We start from the raw sequence: 24,624 nt of genomic DNA, 5'->3' as shown, positions 1-24,624 counted from the left end.
CCTGCAGTGGAAGCATGGAGTCTTCCACTGGACCATCAGGAAAGGCCCTCAATCTATTTTTAAGACAGCAGTAAGAGCCATCCTTTTAAAATGTGAGTCTCGAAATGGCTCCTGCAGAAGCCACAGGCCCCAAAGCCCCATAGGATCTATCCTCTTCCCTCAGGCAGCCTTTATGTCTCAGAGCTTGCCCTTTGCGTCTCAAGTTTCTGCCTCAGGCTGTTCCCTCTGCCTGACTGCTCCTCCCCTATACCACTTACTCCCTCACCTCCTTCAAATCTTGGCTCAAAATTCACCTTCTCAATGAGACCTTCCCAGTGTATCCTCTTTAAAGCGACAAACCTCCCCCAAATATGACATTCCTAATTCCCCTTTCCTCGCTCTATTTTCCCCTTCACACTATCACCTTGCAGCATACCATATCATTTATTTCTTTGTGATGCTTACTGTCTATCTTCCCTGTAAGCTCCCCAGAGATCTTATCCATTGCCTGCTGCTGCTGCTGCTGCTAAGTTGCTTCAGTCGTGTCCGACTCTGTGCGACCCCACAGACGGTAGCCCACCAGGCTCCCCCGTCCCTGGGATTCTCCAGGCAAGAACACTGGAGTGGGTTGCCATTTCCTTCTCCAATGCACTGCCTAGTGCACAGTAAATGTTCAGTAAATATTTAAGTGAGTGGATTAACTCAATGTTTCAGTTCAGTTCAGTCACTCTGTCGTGTCCGCCTCTTTACGACCCCATGAATCACAGCACGCCAGGGCTCCCTCCCAGAGTTTATCCAAACTCATGTCCATTGAGTCGGTGATGCCATCCAGCCATCTCATTCTCTGTCATCCCCTTTTCCTCCTGCCCCCAATCCCTCCCAGCATCAGAGTCTTTTCCAGTGAAAAGACAATGTTTAAAAAAACTCAATGTTTAAAAACACCTTAAAGGTGAATCAGAACATATAGCTCTTGAATCAGTAGCTGTAAAAAGGAAAAGGCAGTCGCCCTTATACAATGGGAAAGGAAGGGTCTTGGGACACATCTGCTCTCTAGGAGGTTCTGGATAGGGTGCCTATAATTCTTTGGGGTAGAGGTTTGAAGGGGTTCAAAGAACACATACTGCAAAGTTTAAGGACCTCCTCTTGGCACCCAACATCAGCAGGGCTGGAAAAAGTTCAGACATCCCTTCATCCCTCCCACCTTTCACCCCAATTCACGGTGCCTCAGCTTCCATCTTCTGAACGTCCACTCCCCCCGCAAGGAAGAGGAGACTGGAGTGGGGAGCAGAAAGATGTACAATCTTCGCCAACAGGTATTTATTGAGCTCCTTATGTGTGCCAACACCAAAGAGGAGCACACAGAGGTATTTTAGACAAGGTCCCAGCCCTCAAAGAGCATCTTGACCAGGGGAAAGGAAAAGGGGACAGGGAGAAGCAGGTGTTAATAACAGGCCTCTCTCCTTTCTTTGGTGGTCTTGGAAGTCAGGGGGGCACCCAGAAAGGGACAACTTGGACAACTGTCCAAGACATATATGCATAGGACACACATGTACAAGACACATGTGCAGAGCCCACCCAACTACAGATCCCATGTACAAGACACAAGAAGTGTACATGTCACACGTGGGCGGGATTCACATGCTGAGTCCAAATGTGCATAGGCCACATGGGTATGACACAGGAACTGCACCTTCCCCAGCCAGGTTGGCTAGCTGGGGGGAGGGCTGCAAGCCCCAGTCACCTAGGCCCCTCAGGGTTGGGGTTGGTACTGGCCCTCCGTGGCCGTGAAGAAGTCCTCCAACACACTGCGCAGGTAATCAAAGGTGGGCCGGTCCTCCGGGCGCTCCTTCCAGCACAGCATCATAAGCTGGTACAACTCCTCCGGGCAGTTGTCAGGTCGTACCATGCGGTAGCCTCGCTCAAGGTTCTGAATCACCTCAGGATTGGTCATCCCTAGAGGTTGATGGGAGAATTGACATCAAGGCTCCAGGCTTTGGAAGCCCAAAGGCAGCAGTGACGGTCAAGAAGATATTTGACAACAGGTATGGTATGAGCACCAATCCAAAGGGATCTTGGTCTTCATTGATGGTAAGGATGGTAAGGCTATACTGGTAGTACCTACGAAAGGTCAGTCATGCCACTTGGAGTGTCTGCTATGGCTTAAACATGCAGTAACACACACGTGTTTGGCTCTGACTCCTTGAGTGACCCACTGCACCTCTTTGAGCCTCAGTTTCCTTATTTGAAAAATAGGATAATAGGAGCTCCTACCTCCTAGAGATGTTGTGAGGATTGCATGAGAAAGTGTGTACACAGCCCTGAGGCTGGTGCCTGGAGGAGGAGATGGAGCATAGAAAGCACCTGTGATGATTATTATTTGGTGGGGAAGGATGGAGCCATCAGGGCCCTGCGCAGGGTGGGGGTCCACAGCCAGGACAATGGGGAAGTTTCTCCAGCTTTGGGAACAGGCACATGAGAGGCTGCCTCAGGAAGCTAGGTGGATCCCGGGCCTCAGCCAGGCAGACCCTGAATGGGGCACGGAAGATTCACTAGGCCTCTGTGACCCAGTTGAAGTCATCTTTGGACCAGTTCCCTCCCTTTGGACTGATCCTGGCCCCACCAGCGAGGCCCATTACATGTGGACCCCAAGAGATGCTGCTCTGGAGAACTGAATGGTCACAGCAGAAATAGGCTCTCTGTTTCTAAATTACCTGTGTGGCCTCTGATTTCTCCTTCATTCTCCTGAGAAGAGAAGCCTAACACCGAGACATCCTAGCAAAACAGTAGTTTTACAAAGCTTCAAACTGGAACCTAGTCAACAGAGACCTCTCTTCCTCAGGCCTTGCCCCTGGGGAGCCTCTAGCTATGTGTCCCTCATTTAAAAATCAGGGCATGGAAAGACATAGGCTAGGAAACAACATTGATGGAGAGAGTCAAGGGTGCAAACCGATTGGCTACACCCAGCCTAAATATAGCCCACAGACAGACCCACTTTGGCTTGGTCCCTTATTGTGTTTTTAAACAATCTGAATCATCACCAATATTTGGAAACAGGCAACTTTTCCTAAAACTCCAAGCTTTGGTGTCTCTTGAAAAAACACAGCTCTGTTTTTTGGGCCCCTGTGTCTTAATAGCAACCATCTGCTGGTGCAGATGCAAGTTTACCCAGGTCTCCATTACTCCCCATAGTCTCCCTGACCCTGAAACTATGCGTCAGTTGCCATTTATCATCGTGCTTTCATTGCCTTTATTCTTCTAGTAGAAAAATTCTCTAAGGGAGCAGTGTGAGCTCTTGGCAGGATGACAAGAATATGTTTCTAGCCCCAGCGCTGCCCTTGGACTATTTGATGGGGCAAGTCCAGACCAGGGAAGACCTGCACACTCACACCTAATTCTAAGGTATTTTTACCTTCCCAGGAGCAAAGTTCTGTGCACACTGCTGCTCAGGATGTGGGAAGCTTCTGCCAGTCTGGCCACCAGGCTGCATGACCTCCTGACCCTGGCTTTGTGTTCTGTTTCCTTTCCCCAGAGTTTCCTAGCAAGTTCCTTCCAAAAAAATTCCATTCCTGTCCTGGCTGAATTCAGCGGTAAAGAACTTTGTTGAGGAGATAGAGGGAGGAGTGGGAGAGAGTGGGAATTGTTTGTTTACACATCTCTGTCACTCTACACGGAAGGCTTCAGAGGGAAAGGAGTCAGTGTTTCATGAGCATCTACTATGAGTCAAGCTCTTTCAAAAATAATCTTGTTTCTCATATCATGAAACTGAGGCTCAGAAAGGTAAAATCACCTGCCAAAGTGATTAATAATAAAACTTAACACTCTTGAGTGTTTCGTATGGGTCAAATACTGTTCTAACCTCACGTTTTACAACTGGGGAAAGAAGCAATAATCTGATCAAAGTCAAACAGAAAGCATCAGTGGCAGATCTGGTAATAAAAAGCAGGCCTCTGGGAACTTCCGCAGCAGTCTAGCGGTTAAGACTTTGCCTTCCAATGCAGCAGGTGCAGGTTTGATCCCCAGTTGGGGAACTAAGATCCCACATGCTGCAAGGTGTGGCCAAAAAGTAAAATAAAGAAATAAAACTTGGAAAAAAATGAAAAAAGAAATCAGGCCTCTTGCCGCTCAGACCAGATCCTCTTCTACCTACTAGGCTGCCTGTGTTAAAGAAAAGAGCTGGGATTATTGAAGGAAGAGAGATTCAGGGACAGAAATGGAAGCCAGACCTAGGAGATGTGGCACCTGATCGGGGATGCACGAGTGCCACCCCTGGGAGGATAGAGGGGAAGCAGCTGGAAAGGTTCATATTCTGAGCCTGGGAGGAAGTAGAAAGACATGAATTTGCTGCCCTTCCCCATCACCCTTTTCAGCTCCTGCCTGGACCCCGACCTGGGTAAGGGATGCGACCATGAGTGACAATCTCTGTCAGCAGGATCCCGAAAGACCACACGTCCGACTTGATGGTGAATGTCCCATAGTTAATGGCTTCTGGTGCTGTCCACTTAATGGGAAACTTGGCACCTGGAGGGAGGGCAGTGAGGTCACCAGGGTCTGCCAGGCCAGACCCCGGAGACCCCAGACTTCCCTCATATCCCATACCTACCCTCCCTGGCTGTGTACTCGTTGTCCTCAATGAGGCGTGCTAGACCAAAGTCTGCGATCTTGCAGCTCAGGCTATGGGACACCAGGATGTTGGCAGCCCTCAAGTCGCGGTGGATATAATTCCGCTCTTCAATGAATGCCATGCCCTCTGCAATCTGCAGACCAGGTAAAGGTCAGCAGTCCTGGGTCAGACATCTGGCTCCCATTGCCCTGTGCCCATGCTCAGCCCCTCCCCAATCTCCTTACTTGGGCTGCCATGTCCAAGAGTTTGTTGATAGTCAGCTTGATGCCTTCGGAGGTCTTAAGAAAATCCACCAGGCTTCCTGTGGACAGAAGCAAGAGTTGCTGGCCCAAATTGCCCCAGGGGAAAGCTCCCAGACCCTTCTCCCCTAACTAGGGGTCTCGAAGCCATGTCTGATGTGTGGAAAGGAAGAGTAAGAGCTGAAAATGGATGAGTGTGTGTTCAGAGTAAGGATGTGTGGAAAGGAAGAGTAAGAGCTGAAAATGGATGAGTGTGTGTTCAGATGTGTGATGCCCTTTTCCTGGGGACTAAGATGCCACCTGGAGGGGTCTACAAGCTTCTTGTCACCAGTGGGGTGGAACCTGAACTCCTCAGCCAGGCATCTAAGCCTTGCATAGTCCACATCTGCAGTTTCTTCTCTTCCTCTTTTCCTCCATCTACCCCAGACAATTGTGAGATTTTTTCTCACAGACCACTGAGTTCCCACTCCAAAGTCTCTTTGTCCCATTTCCTCTGCTACAGATTCTTTTTGGTCATGGCTCAGCAAGACTCTTCCTTTAAAAAGCCTCCCTAGATTGTACCAAGAATAATAAATTGTATCATCATCATCATCTACCTGCTAAGACTTTCCTATGGCATAAACTGGTTTTCCGAGGGTGAATAATTAAAGTAAGTTTTCTCTGATAGCAAGATTCTTATTTTGTCCATCAGTATTCCCTGCCTACAGTGTATGCATGCTCAGTCACTAAGCTGTATTAGCTCTTTGGGACCCCATGGACTGTAGCCCGCCAGGCTCCTCTTATCTATGGGATTTTCCAGGCAAGAATACTGGAGTGGGTTTCCATTTTCTCCTCCAGGGGATCTTCCTGACCCAGAGACCAAAATTGCATCTTCTGCATTGGCAGGCAGATTCTTTATCACTGAGGCACATGGGAAGCTCCTCCCAGCCCACAGTAAACAGCAATAAATTATGCTGAATATATTAAAATAGGAGTATGAAAATAGGTATCATGAAGGAGTGAGGGACCATCTTTCTGATAGCAGAGGGTAACTAGGAGAAGACCAGGGATCAGAGTGGCTGGAACAGAGCTAGTAACCACTGGCCTTTCTCAAGAGCTTAAAACCATGTGTGAAGATGATAACAACCTGAATGTCCCCATTTGAGTGCTGAATTAGTCACTGAGACAAAACCTCACCCAAAGGCAGCAAATATGTGGCCAGACACTGTCATTCCTCCATTGTGTCCATGGCAGATATTGCTAATCAATCCCAGTGCTCACTTCCAATGAACCTCAGAATCCTTCTCAACACAGAGCTCCAAGCAACTACCAATTGAAGGTGGCCTACTATTTGCCATTTTCAGAATCCATTAGCCAATTAGCTTTTTTCCCTTCCTGAAAGAAGGACAGCTTTTATACTCCCAAAGAATCAGAGCCAGATAACAACAAACACTGAGCCATTACTATACAGCAGGCATTGTTCTAACTGCTCTATATGCATTAGCTTTCATCCTCACAAAGATCCTATAAGAAAGTTACTAGAAATTCCTATTTATTTAAATTCCCCTTCCTTGGGCTCTCAATCTGTCCAACAGTGGGCGAAGGGACAGGGAGAGGCTCACTAAGAATTAAAAAAGAGGGCCTTGAACAGATCAGACCTCCCAAGGCTGGGGGCAGAAGAGATAGAAAAGGGGCTAGGGACCTACTCATCTCCTGAGATCAAGCATCCTTAGATCAAGATAAGGCTTTGAAGAAGGCAAACAGTACTGCAGGTGAGGGAAAATGTGAGTGCTTTTCCAGAACCTGAGAGGGAGGCTTCGCATGCTGCAGTCCATGGGGTTGCAAAGAGTGGGACACGACTGAGCGGCTGAACAACCAGAGCCTGCCACCTCAAGCTGGGCTCCCAGATACGGTTCAGACAGCACACCCTCTTCTCCACACACCCTCTGGTCGCCCCTGAAGGTGAGTCTTTGAGGGCTCAGCAAAATTCCTCTAGAAAAACCTCAGTGCAGAGCCAAGCATATCTCCTCCCCACTCCGGGAGGGAGCAGAGGACACGGCAGCGCCCCCCAGCGGCGCCCACCGTTCTCCATATATTCCGTGATGATGTAGATGGGCTCCTGGGTGACCACCGCGTACAGCCGGACCAGCCGCTGGTGTTGCAGCTGCTTCATGAGGTTGGCCTCGGCCAGGAAGGCATCGGGGGACATGCTGCCCTGCTTCAGGCTCTTGACTGCCACCTTCGTGTGCCCGTTGTAGTACCCTAGGGCAGGGAAGGGTTGGGAGGGTCACTCGCAGCCCATGTACCCAGAGCCAGGCAGCTGCCCTGAAACAGGGTACTGTCGTAGAGCTCTCAGGACCTCGGTAGACACCTCCCCTCCCCACCTGCCCGCAGTCCTGGAGGGCCTCACTCACCCATCCACACCTCTCCGAACTGGCCAGCCCCCAGCCGCTCCACCAGCTTCAGCGTCTCCCTGGGAACCTCCCACTCATCCTCCCACCACGGCTTCTGGGGCTTCTGGGTCTGGCAGGGGCGGCTCAACCGTGTGCACAGCCCGTCCGAAGTATCTAGGAGGTCAAGGGCGGGGCGAAGGGCTGTCAGTAAGGCGGGACTGGGCGGTGGGGGGCTCACTCAGTCCCCACCGGGGGAAATGGACAGGCAGGGGGGGTATGGGGCTGTCACCTGATCCCGGAGGCGACAAGGTACCGCCCCTCACCCACCTGGGTGGGGGTGGTGGGAATGAAGGAGCATGCTGAGAGATGGGGGGGGGGGGAGGGGGGACCCCCGAGAGGAAGTGGGGGAGACGGGCTGACAGGGTGGGGCCCAGGTGAAGAGTCTGTGCGTGCTCACTCATGTAATGGCGGACCAGCTCGTGCAAGCCGGGAAAAGTGACGCGAGGCGAGATGTAGAAGCCGCCTTTGTCCAGGTTACGGATCTTGTAATGTTTCACCACTTCTCCCTGGGTCTGGTCGAAGTCCCGGACCGACAGCGAAAACGATCCTGAACGAAAGAAGGGATGAACTCCCGCGGGCCCCTCGCACCCCGGACCTCGGCTAGCGGCCCCAGCCCGCGGCCCCCTCCCGACGCCCCGCAGCAGCCCCTCGGCTCACCCGCCGTGCTCTCGCTCTCCCGGATCAGGAAGGAGCCGTGCGTGTTCCCCGGCGCCAGGAGCTGCCTCTCCGCATCCTTGCGGCTCAGGGTCTTGAAGAACCAGCTGCTCAAGGCAGAAACGAAGGCTTCTTTGGTCCGCTGGTCCGGTCTTCCCCCCCATCACCCTCAAGCATTCACCGCCACCACCCCTAGCACCTCTCCTCTGCTCCGAGGTCCCTGGATCTGCGTCCCACCTTTCCCACGACGCGTCCCCACTCACGGTTCGGGCTCCAGGCTGTTCGCTTTGGCCACAAAGTTGAAGGGGATGAAACCTTCCTGGCCCGTGGTCAGGGACTGCGCCTTCCACCACTCGCCGTTCCTGCGCGACAGCAGCAGTTAGCATGGTCTGCACAGCCTCGGACTCGGCTGGAAACCCTCCGTCGGAGCCCCCAGTTAGGCCATGCCACCCCACCCTCCAGCTCAGCACTCCGGAGCCTCCCATGTTTGTCTGCAGGGCTCCCACTGCAAGCCGGGACCGCAGGGGTTTGCAGAACTGGAGATACCCCAGGATGGGCAGGGAGAAGGGGGGCACTCACTGCTCCAGGATACGGAGCTGTTCACCCTTCTCGAAGCCCAGGTCTCCATCGTGAGAAGGCTCATAGCTGTGCAGGGCGATAACCAAGTTGTCTGTAAAGACAGAGGCAGTCAGGGAGAAGACTTCTGGAGCAGACTGGGAGGGTGAGTTCAGGAGTTAGAAGTTGGGGATGGGGGGAGGAGATGGAGGCTGACAGCCGAGGATCCACAGGCCTTGTTTTTCAGGCCCTGCTGGTTGAGGTCACCTTGCAGTGGAGAAGCTGGGGGGTTGGATCCCTCGTAGGTGACCAGTGGATCTCGCACTTCAGAGCCATTCCTCATGGGCAGCTGTGAGTGTGGGATGACAGAAGTCAGAGAGCTGGAGGCTGGGTGAGACCCTGGCTTGCCTCCCCACTCTTCTGCTCTCCCTCAGGATCTTCAGCTTGGCTGGATCTTCTCACTGAATCTGCCTACCACTTGCTGTGTGACCTTAGAAGAGTCCCTTTCCCTCTCTGGGGTTCTTTTCCTTTCTGTGTGACAGAGGGGGCTCGCTGTCATCCCCAGGACCTGTAGGGATGATCTGTTCCTTTCTCCCCACGCCTGCATCCCACCCGACTCCCTCACCAAGCCCCCTGTCTTGCCTCTTACCGTGGTCTTGCCATCCAGTGGGACTATGGGGTAGTGGCAGTTTTCACATACATCGATGTTTTCCATCCAGTCATCTTCTGGGTTTGAGCTGCAGCTACAGCCCATGGTCCCTGGGGGAATGGAGAGGGGGCTGAAAGGGCTCCCCCAACATCAGACATGCTAGGGCCTAGCCCTGGGAACTTCCAGAAGTGCCCGAGATTGTCAGCCCCCCAGCCGCCATTCTCCAGCCGCAGAAAAGCTGAAATGGGGTCCTAGCTCCCAATAAAGTCACACGTGGGCCCCTGCTGAGACCTAGGCCCCGCCCTCCCACCTGGGCTGGGTAAACCGCCACAGGCACCTTTGTTAGTCTAGTTGCCCACTTCCTGCCTCTCCCCCTCCCACTCTCTCAGCCCATCCTCCAAGTTGGGGGACTACCTACTAGAGATCACATACACTTCCCCCAGCCCTAGGGGAGACCTGAATTTTGATCCTCCCCTACCAGTGGGGAGTGTGTGCCTCACCTCCTAATTACAAGTCCCCCCTGCTGCCGAGGAACCATCTCTCCCGAATGTCAAACGTCAGGCCTCTGCTCCCCCAAATCTCCCACAGAGTCTGCTTCAGAGGCTTCTTTCTGCTTCTCCCTATCCGAAAACCCCTTAGCGGCCCTATTGGCCATACATTTTTTTGTATTTGTTTGCTTGCTTTAGCAGTGGAAACTTTTTGTCAGATGAAATCGAGCGGAACCCCGTAGATAAAGCAGGTAAAAGTGGAGCTGTTCTGCCTGTAGCAGAGTGGGGATCTCACCCCCAAGTCCCCAGGAGTCCCTACAGTACCTCTTTCCCTAGGGCTGGTCCTCTGGACTGCCTGGAAATACCAGTCCTCAGATAAATTAATTTATGCATTCAAGAACCTTTAATATCAAGATCCAATCCATCTCCTCAGCCTGTTCTGGTATACACACACACGTGTACACACACACACACAGAGTCTGTCTTCTGAGCTCCCTTCCCCAACAAAAAACTCACACTCTTCTTACAACATGCTTTTGCACGTGTGGTTCACCTACCGTGGAATACTCTTGCCCATCCATTGAACTCTGGCTCAGCCTTCAAGGTTCAGCTCAGATATCACCTTCTCTGTGGGCCTCCCCAATGCCTAGTGCTCTCTGTTCCTACAACATGCCACTCTGACTAGCCACAATCATCAGCTTCCACTGAGTGCCATGATGACACCAATTTATGTATCAGTCCCCCTGCCTTTCCTACCCACTTGGTGAAATCAGGGATTCAGCAAGAGCAGAAGTTGCGTTTTATTTGCCTGAATGTCCCATTACCCAGGACAATTCTTGTTAATAAATGTTAACTGGTATGTGGAGGGTTAATGCACAGATTCTCCCATTTGCAAAGGTCTTAGAAACCACCAAGTCTAACCTCAGATTTTAGATGAGCAAACAGAGGACCAGAAAGTTCTGCTCAAACTCAGACAACTGTTTCAGGCAGAACAAAGCTAGAGCTGCTAATCCATCCTGAGGTCAACTAGAAGTGGGGAGCAGTGGCGGTTTTTTAGTTAGTAAGACTTAAGGACCTATTCAATTATAACTCAATTAAAGAAGAAAAAAAAAAAGATTCAAGGATAGTCCCTGGAGTTATGTTCAAATTCTGGGAATAATACTCATTGTGTCACTTTGCTGAAATCATTCTCCTCTAGTTTCGCTCTGCCTTTTCTGTCAATCAAAAATTGTCATCCCTTCCTCCAAAGCTTAGGTAAATGTTGGCTTGGTTTAGAGCTTAGAAAGATTTCCATGAGTGCCCATTCTGCCCTACCAACCCCTGCTTTGGAAAGTGGAAGAATGTGACTGGTAAATAATCCTCTTGGCTTTAAGCTCACATTTCTTTTTTTTTTTAATTTAATTTTTATTTTATAACAGAGTATAGTTGATAAGCTCAAGTCTCTTAAACTGAGATACTTACAACCTTTCATGGGTACCGGAAGTCACGGGTGTGTACCTCTCAAAGCATGAGTGTTAAACACATAGTTAAACCTTATTCACATAGTTAAACAAACAGATCTATTACAAATAAAGGAGAATACAAAATATACGTGAAATTTTAAGCCAAATCAAGAGACTTTCAAGGAAAGGTGTTCACGCATATACTCTTCCCCCTCTACTTTAGTCCTGGGGAGAAAGAGAAATCTTGCTCGGCTCTGTGGCTGCAAACGGCTTTTTTATTTTTTTGATTGCTAATTTCATTATGGCTTAGAACTGATTAACGGCAAAAGCCTCCAGAAAAGAACTGTTTACATTCTGGAACCAGCCTCAGATGAGCTGACTGTCTAGGGTCTGAGGTCCTGAGCAACCTGTTTTTTGTGATAGTCAAACAGGCCTTGGAAAACCACCAGAGAACACCAACATCAGATAAGGTGTCAACTTAGATCAGTAAGTCCCTTCTAGGCCTGACATTCTCAGGGACTTTGGAAAGGGTAAGAGCAAGATGAGAAAAGCTTGGGGTTGAGAAAATGGGATGAACTGGGGTGCAGCAGTGAGGAGAGGCTAATAGACCAACAGAAGAAATCTATGCTGAATCTAGGGCTGAATACTGCTCATGGCCCAGGCTGGGGTCACATGGAGAGAGAGGAGGAGCCACCTGGCCTTGGGCGAGGGTCCAGGAAAATATGCAGGCAGGACCTATACCCTGGATGAATCTGGACCTGCCAGAGAGGGCATGATGATGTCCCTAAAAACTGGGACCAGGTCAAAAAGAATGAAATATTGCCATTTGCAGCAACATGGATGGACCTACGATTATCACACTGGTGATGTAAGCCAGGAACAGAAAGACAAATATTACATGATGTCACTTATATACAGAATCTAAAAACTAATACAAATAAACTTATTACAAAACAGAAACAGACTCAGACTTAGAAAATGATCTGTGGCTACCGAAAGGGGAAAGGGGTGGGGGAGGGGAGCGATAAATTAAGAATATGAGATTAACAGATACATACCACTCCATATAAAAGAAACAACAAGAATTTACTGTATAGCAGAGGGAACTATATTTAGTATCTTGTATAACCTAAAACGGAAAAGAATCGGAAAAAATATATATGCATAACTGAATCACTTTGCTATATACCTGAAACTAACACAATATTGTAAATCAACTATATGTCGATTAAAAAAAGACTGGGGCCAGGAGTGCGAAAAAGTCAAACTGTGTTAAATTAAGCAAAATGGTACTTGGTAACTCTGTTGAGTATCTGACCCTGAGTGTTTCTTGTGTGACTTGTTTAGTGCCCACGGAGCCTTCCAGCTTCAGGTTTCAGGCCCTGCCCTATACAGAAGTGTGAGTTTTGGAGTATAACACCTGGCAGCAATCAGAAGACCCCAAGACCTGGCAGTGTCAGACATAATTCTGGTGAGTGGCTCCCAGCCACTGGAGCTACAATCGCCTATGAGGCCCCAGAATAACACTGAAGGCTTGCAGGTGATTTGTTTCTCAGTTTGACAAATTGCATTATTGTTTCTTCAATGCATACTTGGGGTTTCCAGGTGGCTTAGTGGTTAAGAATCTGCCTGCCAATGCAGGAGATGCAGGAGACATGGGTTTGATCCCTGGGTTGGAAAGATTGCCTGGAGGAGGAAGTGGCAACCCACTCCAGTATTCTTGTCAGGAAAAATCCCATGGACAGAGGAGCATGGCAGGCTACAGTCTGTGGAGTCCCACAGAGTCGGACACAGGTCAGACTTGACTGAGCGACTGAACACACACACACACAATGCATACTTAGTTAAGTCTCTAATTAAAATTTGAACTAGAAACAACAAAACTAGTACCTCAATGAGGTAGTTTAGTCAGCAAAACCCTCAAAATCATGAGAGCCATGGGGAAGTGGGGAAAAGTACTACAGGGGAAGGGCAAGTAAGTCCTTGGAGGGAAGAGTTTAGAAGCAAGAGTGTAGGGACTTCTCTGGTGGTTCAGTGGTTAAAACTCTGTGCTACCAATGCAGGGGTCCTGGGTTCCATCCCTGGTCAGGGAACTAGATCCTACAGGACACAACTGTGAGTTCACATGCTGCAACTAAAATCCCAAGAACTGCGACTAAGATCCAGGGCCGCCAAAATAAGTAAATAAATAAAAGAAGAAGCACTAGTGTTATTCACCAGCTTCATTTTAAAGACAGAGATGGGGTCAGATCAGAGGAGCTAAGTGGTTTTTCCTAATGGCACATGAGGGCTCTTGGGAGAGGAGAAATTCCAATTAGGCCCCTACCTCCTATCTCTAGACACTCTGCTCTGTTCTTCATTTCCTGGCAAGTCTAAAGAGTGTAGGGCATCCTGAGAGGTGATGGAGAAAATGGAGCAAAGAAGGAGGTCTCACAGAATGGAGTCTACGCTCCAACAGAAATGTGACATCCCGCTGTTAACAGGCCTTTCTTTCTAAGACAATTCTCCATCTATCTTGAATGCATGTTTTTGGTTGGTTTGTTTATTTTTCAGTTTTTTGGCTGTGCTGGGTCTTCGTTGCATTTTGCTTAGACTTTCTCTAGTCCAGTGAGCGGGGGCTATCCTTCCCTCGATGTGTGGGCTTCTCACTGCAGTGGCTTCTCTTGCTACAGAGCACAGGCTCTAGGCAAGTGAGCTCAGTGGTTATGGCACATGGGCTCAGTCACGCCTCAGCATGTGGGATCTTCTGGGACCAGGGATTGGACCCGTGTTCCTTGCATTGGCAGGCAAATTTTTATCCACTGCTCTACCAGGTAAGTCCCCTAAAATGCATGTTTTTGAGCATACATTTCCCTGGCTGGTGAATACAAGTTTGTGCCTACCGAGGCACATTAATCATTGAGCATCATGCTATGTGTACATACCCATAGTCCGTGTATGCAGATGGATGTACAATGAAATGGGGTCATGTATGGTTTGTACAGGTCCCTATGTAATTGTGAGGTTATATATACATATATTTCTTTGTACAAAATGTGGGTCCCATTCTAGTCTGATCAAACCAGGTTAATAAATGAGTTTAGCAAAAAGAAAATAAAAATTAAAGCTTAATATAAATTTCTCATTGAAAGAAAGAGGAGAGGAATGAAGAAAGAAAGAAAAAGAAAGAGGAAACAGATCCAGAGAATCACCAGGACTCTCAGAATCCGTAACAAAGACAAATTCTGGGGTGAATGAAACAGGACATTCTTTTCTCCAAACTCAAGAAATCAAGGTCAATAGGAGGAACTTTGTAGATTCTAGACCTTCTCTGACTGGTGTCTGTAATGTTTTCGGTCAAACTCAAGGTCTGTCCACGGTCCACAGAGGGCTTTGTGCCAGTTATAAAGGGCCACCCATCCCTGGGGTTTCAAATTTGGGGAGTGGAGCGAGGGCTAGATTTCAGGTCCCATCTCTCTTGTCTCTTTTCACAGAGCCCAACACACACAGTGCCCTGCTCATCATTGTTGTTGTTTAGTCACTGTGGTGTCTGACTCTTTGTGGCCCCATGGACTGTAGACTGCCAGGCTCCTCCACCCATGTAATTTCCCTGCTCATTCTCTGTGTAGAATTGATCAAAAATCCCAGATTTCATGAAGTTCCTGGACCAAATTTTCTGATCCCAGGGTTGTTTAGGAATCGTACCACAGTGAGCTCTATTTTGCACTTCCCTGGTGGTCCAGTGGCTAAGACTCCACTTGGCAGTCAATGCAGAGGGCTCGGGTTCGACCCCTGCTCAGGGAAGTAGATCGCACTCGCTGCAATTAAAGATCCTTCATGTGGCAACTAAGACCCGACTCAGCCAAATTAATTGATTACTTTTTAAAAACTAAGAAAACCTGAATACAGTATGAACTTTAGTTAATAATAAAGCATCAGTATTAAAACAACAACCAAAAAAAACCATAACAAGCTCTGATTTTTGCCAGCTCGTCGACTTTTACCAACTCCACAGTCATTGTCTCACCTGACTGGACCTAGAATGTGTTTTGTCCCCTTAAAAAAAAATACGAAACGTTCCTTCCCCTGAACTGTAAACCTATTCACTTATTGAACATTCTGTCTAAAATGTGTGCCAGCTTCTTGCCCAGGTTTCTTGGGTCAATGCGAAGTATGTCAAGAGCAGGCAGGCTATTTCACTGACCCACGCCACTGCCGTACTCTGGGCCACATTGTGGCAAAATCTATTAGGAATAATTTAAAGGATTCTCTTGGCCTTTTTCTTTGGTCAAGATTTGATTATTGGCGAAGGTGCATATGTTCAGTGAAGAGCCTGGGCTGTGGATGCCCATGCTGAACCCTCATCATGGTACTTGAGAATCAGGGTTGACAGGTGTGGCAAGTAATTTCTAGTGGGTAAAACAGGGATGCATCCTGAATTCCTTCCTTTTTCACATATTCCTCTGTGATATAATACCGGTTTGGAATAAACCCTGTGAGTTCACAGATTCACAAAAACGGAGAACAAAAGGATGAGCCTTTTCTTATATATAAATAAGATGGATTTAGTCTCACAAACTGGGAGTGGTTTGAACACAGAACTGATTCTCCTAGTTAGTTATTGCCATAAAAAGAGCAATAGAGTGATTATTCTAAATAGCTTGTATTTTGGGTAGAGGTCCTCCAATTAGTAACTTGTATATATTGAGTAATTCCTCTTATTGAATCCCCTTCCTTATGTACCTCTGTCTGTATTTTGCATCATGTGGGTTTTATCAGGATGAAGCATTACTTAAAATTTGTCAATCCACACCACTCTATTAAAGTTTCTGGGAGTCTACTGATCAGAGAGTTTCAGCTCACCATGTCCATGTCATAGTCCCCCAAGTTCATTCCCAAGGCCTCCCAGAGGGCCTTTGGGCAGGTTACTACACCTGTCTAAGCCTCCCTCAGAGAATTCCTGGGTGGTCCAGTGGTTAGGACTCTGTGCTTCCATTGCAGGGGGCGCAGGTTCAATCCCTGGACCCTGGTCAGAGGATTAAGATCCTGCATGCCTCGCAGTGTGGCCAAAAAGAAAAAGAACACTAACCTCCATCAGTTCCTTTATCTTCAAAATGGAAATTAAAAATGGACCTGCAACCAGGGCTGTTGTGAACGTAATATGTGATATATCCGTTCCGTTCCATCACTCAGTCGTGTCCGACTCTATGCGACCCCGTGGACTGTAGCCTACCAGGCTTCTCCGTCCATGGGATCCTCCAGGCAAGAATACTGGAATAGGTTACCGTTTCCTTCTCCAATGTGATATATAGATGACCTCATATAATGAAGTACTTAATATGGCACACAGTACGGACTAAGTAGATGAAAATTGTTATTAGAGGCCAGCATGTATTTGAGGCCAGCGGTATTTCATGACCCCAGCCTTAAACATATTCATTTTCCTTTTTGATTTTTGGCACTTCCATGGACCATTTTTCACACTTAATATCTTTACCTCAAATGAAAACTTTGCTACCATAAATGGAAAACGAGTACAGAACACGGTAAATCAAGTGTACTTTAATTTTTTTGAAAAAATGGAAAATGGGTATCACCAGCTATAAATGGAAATCAGTATATATTAAAATAAACACATGGTATAAAACCTAAATTCACATTTGCACATGTTCATTCATGACCCCCTAAGATCACTCACCCGCATCAATGATGGAGTATTTGGGGAAATGCCGCACTGTGAAACAGAGCTCTGAGCTTAGGCCTTGCTTGGTAGGTTAGAGGAGGCATGACTTTCTTACTTGGCCAGCCTACTGATTACAATTTAATGGGTATGTCTTATGTGCCAGGCTCTGATCTAGAGTTGGGGACACACCGGGGAATAGTCAGAGGTTCCCGTCCATTTGACTCTGCCCTCTGTGACAGAGGTGGGTGCCCCTCTGGTGGGTCACTCTATTTTCACAGGAGGTGGTAAGGCCTGTCTTCAGCTCACTGATCAGTAACGTCTGGGACTCCTGACAATACTAACACCACCAAACAGCAATACTGTCCAGGAAGCAGCATCTTAAAATCACCACATTGCCCACTAACCAAGCTAACGATATTTAGCTAAAACCACTGAAAAGGTGAGGTGGATCTCCACAAGACATGGAAAGATGTTCCAGAGACAACATGGCAAGTAAGTCACAGAACAGAATGTAGAGTATAAGCCTATTTGAATTTATTTTTTAGTATTATATTTATTTACTTGTTTGTTTATTTTTGGCTGCACTGGGTCTCTGTTGCTGTGTGCAGACTTTCTCTAGTTATGGAGAGTGGGGGCTACTGTCCAGGTGCCCAGCGGCATGTGAAAGCAAACATGTAGCTGGACACAGGGATAGAACCTGTGTCCCCTGCATTGGCAGGTTAATTCTTAACCACTGGACCACCAGGGAATCCCCCTATTTGCATTTGAATATGGATACCTAGGGGATTCTTTTCAGTCGGACTCTGTGCTAAGCCTTCATTTGCATGACTTTATGTTATTCTAATAATAATCCTATCAAGTAAGTGCTATTATTATCCCCATTTCACAGATGCAAAAACTGAGGCCCAAATAGGGTAAAGCTATTTGTCTGAAGCCTCATAACAAATAAGTGATAGAAATAAGTAGCTGAGCCTCAGGCTATCTGCCTCCAGGGATTAAGCTCTTAACTAATATGCTTTACAGAGGCCACATAGGGGAAAATCTGGAAGGATGTACACCAAACTGTTCACAGTGAGAATAGCCCATGAGTGAGATTGGAGGGAGCTGCATTTCTTATATGTCTACATATGTCTCTGTACTGTTTAAAATTTTTCAAAATATTTATTCATTTTATTTAATGGCACTGGGTCTTAGTTGCAGCATGCAGGATCATTAGTTGTGGCATGTGAGATCAGTTCCCTGACCAGGGATTGAACCTGGGCCCCCTGCACTGGGAGCACAGTCTTAGCCACTGGACCACCAGGGAAGTCCCTACTGTTTAAATTTTTAGAAGCAGCCATGTGCTAATTTTATAATTGAAAAACAGAAAACAACCAACTCCCCACCAACGCAAAAACTCTGGTAAGAGACACAATCCTTTGAGAAGAATCAACCTTATGGCTATCCTTCTACTGCTCCCCTTGTCTCCGGAGGTGCAGGCAAGGAACTAGGGATACAAGAAAAAAGGTTCTACGACCACCGAAGTCTGAGAAACACCAGGTTAGACAGAATCAAACAGCCGCCTTCTCTGGGGAGACTTTCAGAGTTTCCACAAGCTAATGTTGATGGTAAATTTCACATGGGACATTTCATAGCTGAGGCCGTGTTGATTTGGGCCCAGAACTGTTTTCTTCCCGGGCATCTCGTGGGACTAGCCTTCTTTAGACCAAGTGATATAGCTCCAGATACCTTCCAACCAACACCTGGATGGAGACCCCACTTGCCTCCATCCCACCTACAAACTCAGCTCCCCTCAACATTGCAATTGAGCTTGGCCTTGAAGCCATCAGCTTGTGGGTGTGTGCATAGATTTATAGGATCCCACTGTGGTATTGGAGAAGACTCTTAGAGTCCCTTGGACTGACTGCAAGGAGATCCAACCAGTCCATCCTAAAGGAGATCAGTCCTGGGTGTTCATTGGCAGGACTGATGTTGAAGCTGAAACTCCAATACTTTGGCCACCTGATGCAAAGAACTGACTCATTTGAAAAGACCCTGATGCTGGGAATGATTGAAGTTGGGAGGAGAAGGGGACAACAGAGGATGAGATGGTTGGATGGCATCACTGACTCAATGGACATGAGTTTGAGTAAGCTCCGGGAGTTAGTGATGGACAGGGAGGCCTGGTGTGTTGCAGTCCATGGGGCTGCAGAGTCGGATACGACTGAGTGACTGAACTAAACTGAACTGAACTGATGTGTGATATATATGTGGTCCCTGCCTCTGCCTCTGAACAACCATGCACACCTACATTTTCCAGTGATGATATGAATGGTTTTTGGGCTAGGGAGGGAGGGATCATGTGTGTGTGTGTGTATCTATGTGTCTGTAGGAAGGTATGTGTGGGACCCTCCTCCAAGATAGACTGTGTGGCCCAGCCTAGAATTCTCACACCCACTAGAACACACAGGAAACAAGCTCATTTGCAAAGCTACACCACAAGTGTGAAGGAATGGGCTGCCCACTGGCCTGCCAAGGTGCTGAGTAGGAGTAATTCCGGGTATGGACAGCCCCCCCTCCCCGCCAACACCCCCACCACACACAAACCCTTGGGTGGACCATTTGCAGGAGAAGTGGTTGCCTAACCTCTGTTAAGCACATACTGCATGCCAGGTACTACCCACGGCACATCACAGCCATTTTCTCTTTGTTTTCCCACGAGCACTCTGTAAGGAGGGATTTATTATTGCCTCTTTACCAATAAAGCAACTGGAGTTTGGAGAGGTGAAGTCATTTGTTCAAGGAAATGGCAGAACTGGAATTGTGCCTGGGTCAGCCTGACTGTGAAATGCATGTCCTTTGTGCTACACCAAACCCACTGGTTCTCTTGTGTTTGGTCTTGCCCTGATGTCTCTGCCCTCCTAGGACCCAAGGAACAACCCAGAGACAGTGACCCTGGCTACATATCCTCAGTACTCTGCAAAATGAGCCTTTGTTCTCGTAAATGCCTGACTCTTTCAGGAAGCCTTCCGATCACCCAAGGGAAGCCTCCTCTCGACCTCCGGAGCTTCCGCCCATTCTCTTGCTCCATCACTTGGCCCTTTTTCCCTTTGAGAAGCGCCTCTGTCCCAGAGCCTAGAGGGCGAGGGACCCTGAATCATCCTTCAGCGCAGTCTGGGGTGGGGGACAGCCGATGCCGGTCCAAGGTCTGAATGAGTCTAGGGAAGACCCAGCTTGTTTTCCAGGCCCCACAAGAGGCTGCAGGCCTTGGAGCTGGGGATGAAAGAAAGACTGCCACATGGCTGAGACAGTGGAAACTGTTTCAAGAAAAACTCCAGTGGTGGTGGGGGAGGCAGGGGAAACCTGGAAAGTATGGCTCAGGTGGGGATTTACCCCATAAACTGCAGGCTGAGAGCTAAAAGTGAGGGGGTGGACAGGGAGCTGATTCTGCCTCCTTGGGCCTCCACCTTCCTGGGGTCTGAAGTAGGAACCAGCAGGACTCACTGGCCCTAATCAGGCAGTGGCAGGGGCGGGGGTGGGGGGCAGGAGGGAGCAAAGGGAAGAGGAAAGGACATCCTGTGGACACTTGGCAGGGGCAGGAGTGGCAATTTTCCAGATGGAAATCCAGACGGTCCTTGCCCAGGGCCAACAGCACCCCTGTCCAGAATAAAAATAGCCCTTCCTCTTCCCTTCTCTCATCATCCTCTCACCCCCCAACTTCCCGGAGTCCTGTTAGATACTTCCACCCCAGGCCCCATCCCAGATTATAAATATCCCCTTGCATGCCCATCCATTCCCAAAGGAAGACCTCCTCCTTCTCTCGAGCAGTGTGGGTCACAGCTAAAGTCACTTCTCATGTGTCCGTCCAGATGCTCTGGGTGATTCCCCTCGCTCTCTCAAGAGAGTCTTGTCATTGGGGTCTGCACCAGCAAGCGGAAGGACTCTTAGGACCCTTGACTCAAGCCTGTCCATCACCTTGCTCCAGTGGGAAGTCACATCCTAGGCCATCACCTCTCCCAGGGCCATCACCCTCTCTGCCTCTGCGTTGCTGATGGACTATGGGGAGGGAGCGCTTCGCCCAATCTGGGGCTCAGGAGGCTTATCCATCATGGGATGAGGGGCTGGATGTAGGGATTTCTGAAGGCTTTTTCAGTACCTAAGAGATCCCCAAGGAAAAAGCTCCCAGTGAGGTGGGCGCTGATGGCAGGCAGTGTGGCAGAGGCAGGAGGCAACAACTACACAGGAAAGAGGCGATCTGGCTGTTCATCCTGCCTCCCACCTGACTTCCAGGTGTTTCTGACCCCAGCCTGAAAGGCTGCTGCATCCCAGGGGAGCCTGACCCCAGGCTCAGCTGCAGCCATCTGCTCGCAGGTCCCACACCCAGCCCTTAGGCCCCTGTTCCCGGTACTCCTTACCTGCCCAGCCCAGGAGCCCCCTGGCCCCATTCACATGGTCTTCCTGGCCTAGCCTGGCTGCCCAGACACAGCTTCGGCTCCCCTCACCGTCGTAGCCACCGGCTGTCTCCCCGCGCCCACGTCCCACCCTGACTTCCTGCCTCCTCCTGAGGGCTCCGCAGCCAACCGGGCCCCAGCAGTCCAACCGCAAGCCTCCAGCACCCCAAGCTTCCTGCTGCCATTGCCCCCTGCCTCTCAGCCCTCGAGGGTCCTTTCACCCCCAGTGCAGGCCCCATTCACCCTGAAGGTGGCACCCGGAGGTGGAGGAGGATATTGGATGGAACCTCCTCTGCCCCCTCAAGGGAGCACCTGGACCAGAGCTTCAAGGGCCGCCTTGAAGCCCCAGTGAGCAGGAGGCAAGTGACACCCACTCAGCTTTCAGTGAAGGGCAAACTGCACGGCTGTCAGCCTGAGGGCCAGGTGACCCTTGGAATACAGTCAGAGGGCAAAAGTAACCACCTCAGAGTCAGGGGGGAACAACATCCCTGTAAAATCGCTGGAGAGCAGATACGATGCTAGATAGTCAGATAGATACCAGGCGCACACAGCTGCTAGCCACACAACGGAACCACAGCCATGCCATCTCAGGGCATGGGGCAAGAGCTTTATTATTTGCAGAGGGGAGGCTAACACCCCTCTTACAGAGAGTCTGCTGGACAACAGGCTTCAAGGAAGCAGACAGGACAACCCGGTGTCTTTAAGGGAGCAGAGTCACAGCCTCTTTTGTGGGCAGAGGGCAGAACACTCCCTAATTATGGTTGGAGAGTAGGGCAACCCTTCTAACTCAGGTAGAGACAAGGCCACAGCCCCTGTCAGAGGTGAAGGCCTGACACCACCTCCTGCAACAGGTGGGAGACAGAACAAACACTCCTGCCCAGGCCCCTGGTGCAGGCGACAGACTGGCAGCACCTTCTGTTACAGGCAGGAGGCAGGGACCCTGTCACAAGCACTAAGCAGGCCAACAATCTCCCTTTCCCCAGGGGCCAGGCGGAGGGTGGCATATGTCAGAGGCTGAGGGCCAGGTCACCAGTGTTACGAGGAACTCTAGGTGGCCTCTCTCAGGCCGAAGAGCTGGGCCTTGACCCCACCCATCGGAAAACAGAAACCTGTTGCCACCGCCTGAGCCTGTACTGAGGCAGCAGGTTGGGGGAGGGGAAGCCCACAGAGCATTGTTGGGGTTTGTGAGGTGGAAGCTGATGCTGCATGTACCTTCAGCTGCTGCGGAGAGAAGGGGGAGTCAGGAAATGGGTGGGGGGAAGAGGAAGCCCGAGTTGGAAAGTCAGACAAAGAGGGTGACACAGAAACAAAAGCTGAGAAGCGCGAAGTATTTTTTGAAAAAAAAAAACAAAAAACTAAAAAACAGCCCTACAGAATGACACAGAGCCCAGAGTCCCGGCTGCAGGCCCCAGCTCCCCTTACTGTGAACCTGAGCACTTCACAGTCCATCTCTGGGCCCCAGGGCAACAGTAAGAACACGACTGGGGCTAGTGATAATAAGGCACATTTTCTTGAGGACTTACTGTACATTATCTCACGTAAGATGTATCTAACTACTTGTGGAATTGGATTTTCCATTGTAAAGATAAAGAGACAGATGCAGGGGCTAAGAGAGCTCCTCCAGGTCTGATAGAATCAATGTTGCAGCTGGCATTGAACCCAGGTCTACAAGATCCTGCCTTCTTCAGCTGCTCATTTATCTGAGTCACATTCCATAGGGGTGATTTAGACTGTTAAGTTCTTTTCCAGTCCTGATCTTGATGAGATAGAGCGATAGAAGCGGAGCTGTGGGGGAGATGAGGATCTATCAGGGCTTCTCTACCTGCAAGGCCAGCCTCCTCTCCCGAGGTAGAACCCCTGGCCCTAGCAACCCGCGAGACAGTGAACCCGGGCCTGAATAAAGGACTGCAGAGACCTTGCTGGGAAGCAGAGATTTATTGAGGAGACTGGGGGGTCTGTGAACTCCTCCCCTTTCTCCAAACGGCCCTCCTCCCCGATCCGGGCAGCAGGGCCCCAGGATGCTGGGGCTTTAAGCTCCCAGAGCACTGAGCATCTCCCCAACTCTAACCCGGACCCTTTTCCAGGTTCTGGCTCCTCTGGGGCGCCCCTCTCTTCCTTCGCGTCCCAGCCCAGGTGGGCTGCGGATGGGTAGCGGGTGGTGCAGGAGACACGCAGGGATCCCTTAGCAGAGGGTGAAGCGCCGGGCGCTGATGTTCATGCGCGTGAGGCCCAGGTGCCGCAGTGGCGGGGCCAGGGCCAGGCCGGCCCCGGGCTCCAGCTCCAGCTCCATCTCGGCCTCGTTCAGCAGCTCTTGGTGCAGGTGACAGACTTGGTCCACCTTCAGCCGGTGCAGCTGGGCCCGCAGCCTAAGCAGCTGCCTTGCCAGCTGCCGGTCCTGTGCCTGCATCTCCCGCTGCGGCCGAGAGGGGGCATGAGCCCGCGGAACCTCCATTCTTCCCTTCCGGTCAACACCCCGGGGGCTTTGCCCTGGCTATGTCCTTCCCACTCCCTCATACCCCGGCTCTATACAGCCCATCTCATAGATCTTGCTCTAAAACCAAGCTAACCAAGTACAGGTACCTGGGGCCTGATCTTAGATCAACTAGATGGAATCTCCAGTCTGGAGGCTGGACATTTTTATATTTGCACATATTAGATTAAGAGCCACCTGGTTAATACTGGCCTCCTCTGGGGACAGCGTGGTTAGTGCCTCCTTTGTATCTTTGGGGTATAGCAATTTGTAGAGGAGATTGGGAGGCCATGCCTTCCGCAGCCATCCCCACAGGCAGGACGCTGTCCTCTGAGACACAGGAGCATAAGGTCAGCAGACTGATAGACTCCTTCTTCAGTAAGACTCCTTGAATAAAACACTGGACAAGTCCATTCCTGGCTCCTCAACCCTGGGACAAAGCCACAGGAGAGGGCAGTTGCTGGAGGCAGGGTCATTCTCATCCCCACCCTATACCCCGGGTTTTGGGCCCTGAGGACTGCCCTCAAGGCCTTCTGCAAGGCTGCCCACCCCACCAGACTCACCAGCTCCTGTCGGAGCCACTCAAGGGCAGAGTCCATTGAGTCGAATCCACAAATGGCCCCAGGTCCCCCAGGCTCAGGTCTGGCTTGGGCCCTGCGCCAGGCCTGGCTCTGGACCCGGGCTGTCCACTCCAGGTATGAGGGCCGCCGTGTCTGCAGCTGCAGCTTGGCCGTCAGCGCCTTCACAGAGTCCAAGCTCTTTGCTTCCTCATCCTCCTCATCTTCACCCACTGCCTGGAATTTTAATGGTCCCAGGGACATGGTAGGGGGTAAGCAGCGACAGGGAAAGGTTGCAGCTCTGGGATTAGGGAAAGGCTGGCAGTATTACCCAGGGAGAGGTGGGAGAAGCTGAGGGTGAAGAAATATGCCAGGGAGTGTGCGATGGTGAATGTTCAAGGTGGGTCAGGGAGGCTTGAGTGTGTCAGGGTAAGCAGATGGGTGTG

At 49.9% G+C, this 24,624-nt stretch overlaps 2 protein-coding genes across 3 annotated transcripts; both read right to left on the bottom strand.

Annotated features, from left to right (window-relative positions):
* Nucleotides 1-1,274: 1,274 nt before the first annotated feature.
* On the bottom strand, nt 1,275-21,248 carry LCK (LCK proto-oncogene, Src family tyrosine kinase). Of its 2 annotated transcripts, XM_055397526.2 has the most exons (13): nt 21,116-21,248; nt 9,130-9,239; nt 8,748-8,829; nt 8,505-8,595; nt 8,189-8,287; nt 7,929-8,032; nt 7,669-7,818; nt 7,233-7,385; nt 6,901-7,080; nt 4,825-4,901; nt 4,580-4,733; nt 4,366-4,497; nt 1,275-1,932 (listed from the first exon to the last, which is right to left on the bottom strand). In XM_055397526.2, the coding sequence occupies exons 2-13, from the start codon at nt 9,232-9,234 to the stop codon at nt 1,730-1,732; spliced, it is 1,530 nt and encodes a 509-aa protein (XP_055253501.1). In that variant the 5' UTR covers nt 9,235-9,239; nt 21,116-21,248; the 3' UTR covers nt 1,275-1,729. The 2 variants fall into 2 exon arrangements, with proteins under 2 accessions (XP_055253501.1, XP_088700728.1); XM_088844602.1 differs by lacking the exon at nt 21,116-21,248 and having other exon boundaries at nt 9,123-9,217.
* A 1,829-nt stretch (nt 21,249-23,077) lies between these two features.
* Nucleotides 23,078-24,624, bottom strand: FAM167B (family with sequence similarity 167 member B). The gene is made up of 2 exons (XM_055397915.2): nt 24,185-24,624; nt 23,078-23,564 (listed from the first exon to the last, which is right to left on the bottom strand). The coding sequence occupies exons 1-2, from the start codon at nt 24,440-24,442 to the stop codon at nt 23,334-23,336; spliced, it is 489 nt and encodes a 162-aa protein (XP_055253890.2). The 5' UTR covers nt 24,443-24,624; the 3' UTR covers nt 23,078-23,333.

The sequence above is a fragment of the Moschus berezovskii genome, chromosome 2 (assembly GCF_049115385.1).
Source record: "Moschus berezovskii isolate FMDL1 chromosome 2, NW_MosBer_1.0, whole genome shotgun sequence".
NCBI lineage: Eukaryota > Metazoa > Chordata > Mammalia > Artiodactyla > Moschidae > Moschus > Moschus berezovskii.
Note: the sequence above shows the minus strand (reverse complement) of the source record. Positions and strands in the feature narration are given on the sequence as shown.

What these genes read in the sequence shown, in the direction of transcription:
- FAM167B (XM_055397915.2), bottom strand. Translation starts at nt 24,442, where the DNA reads ATGTCCCTGGGACCATTAAAATTCCAGGCAGTGGGTGAAGATGAGGAG. An exon ending in AGTGGCTCCGACAGGAGCTG is followed by an intron (nt 23,565 to 24,184) that starts GTGAGTCTGGTG and finishes TCTCGGCCGCAG; the next exon opens with CGGGAGATGCAGGCACAGGA.
- LCK (XM_055397526.2), bottom strand. Translation starts at nt 9,234, where the DNA reads ATGGGCTGTAGCTGCAGCTCAAACCCAGAAGATGACTGGATGGAAAAC. An exon ending in CAGCTCCGTATCCTGGAGCA is followed by an intron (nt 8,288 to 8,504) that starts GTGAGTGCCCCC and finishes GCTGTCGCGCAG; the next exon opens with GAACGGCGAGTGGTGGAAGG. An exon ending in GGAGAGCGAGAGCACGGCGG is followed by an intron (nt 7,819 to 7,928) that starts GTGAGCCGAGGG and finishes TCTTTCGTTCAG; the next exon opens with GATCGTTTTCGCTGTCGGTC.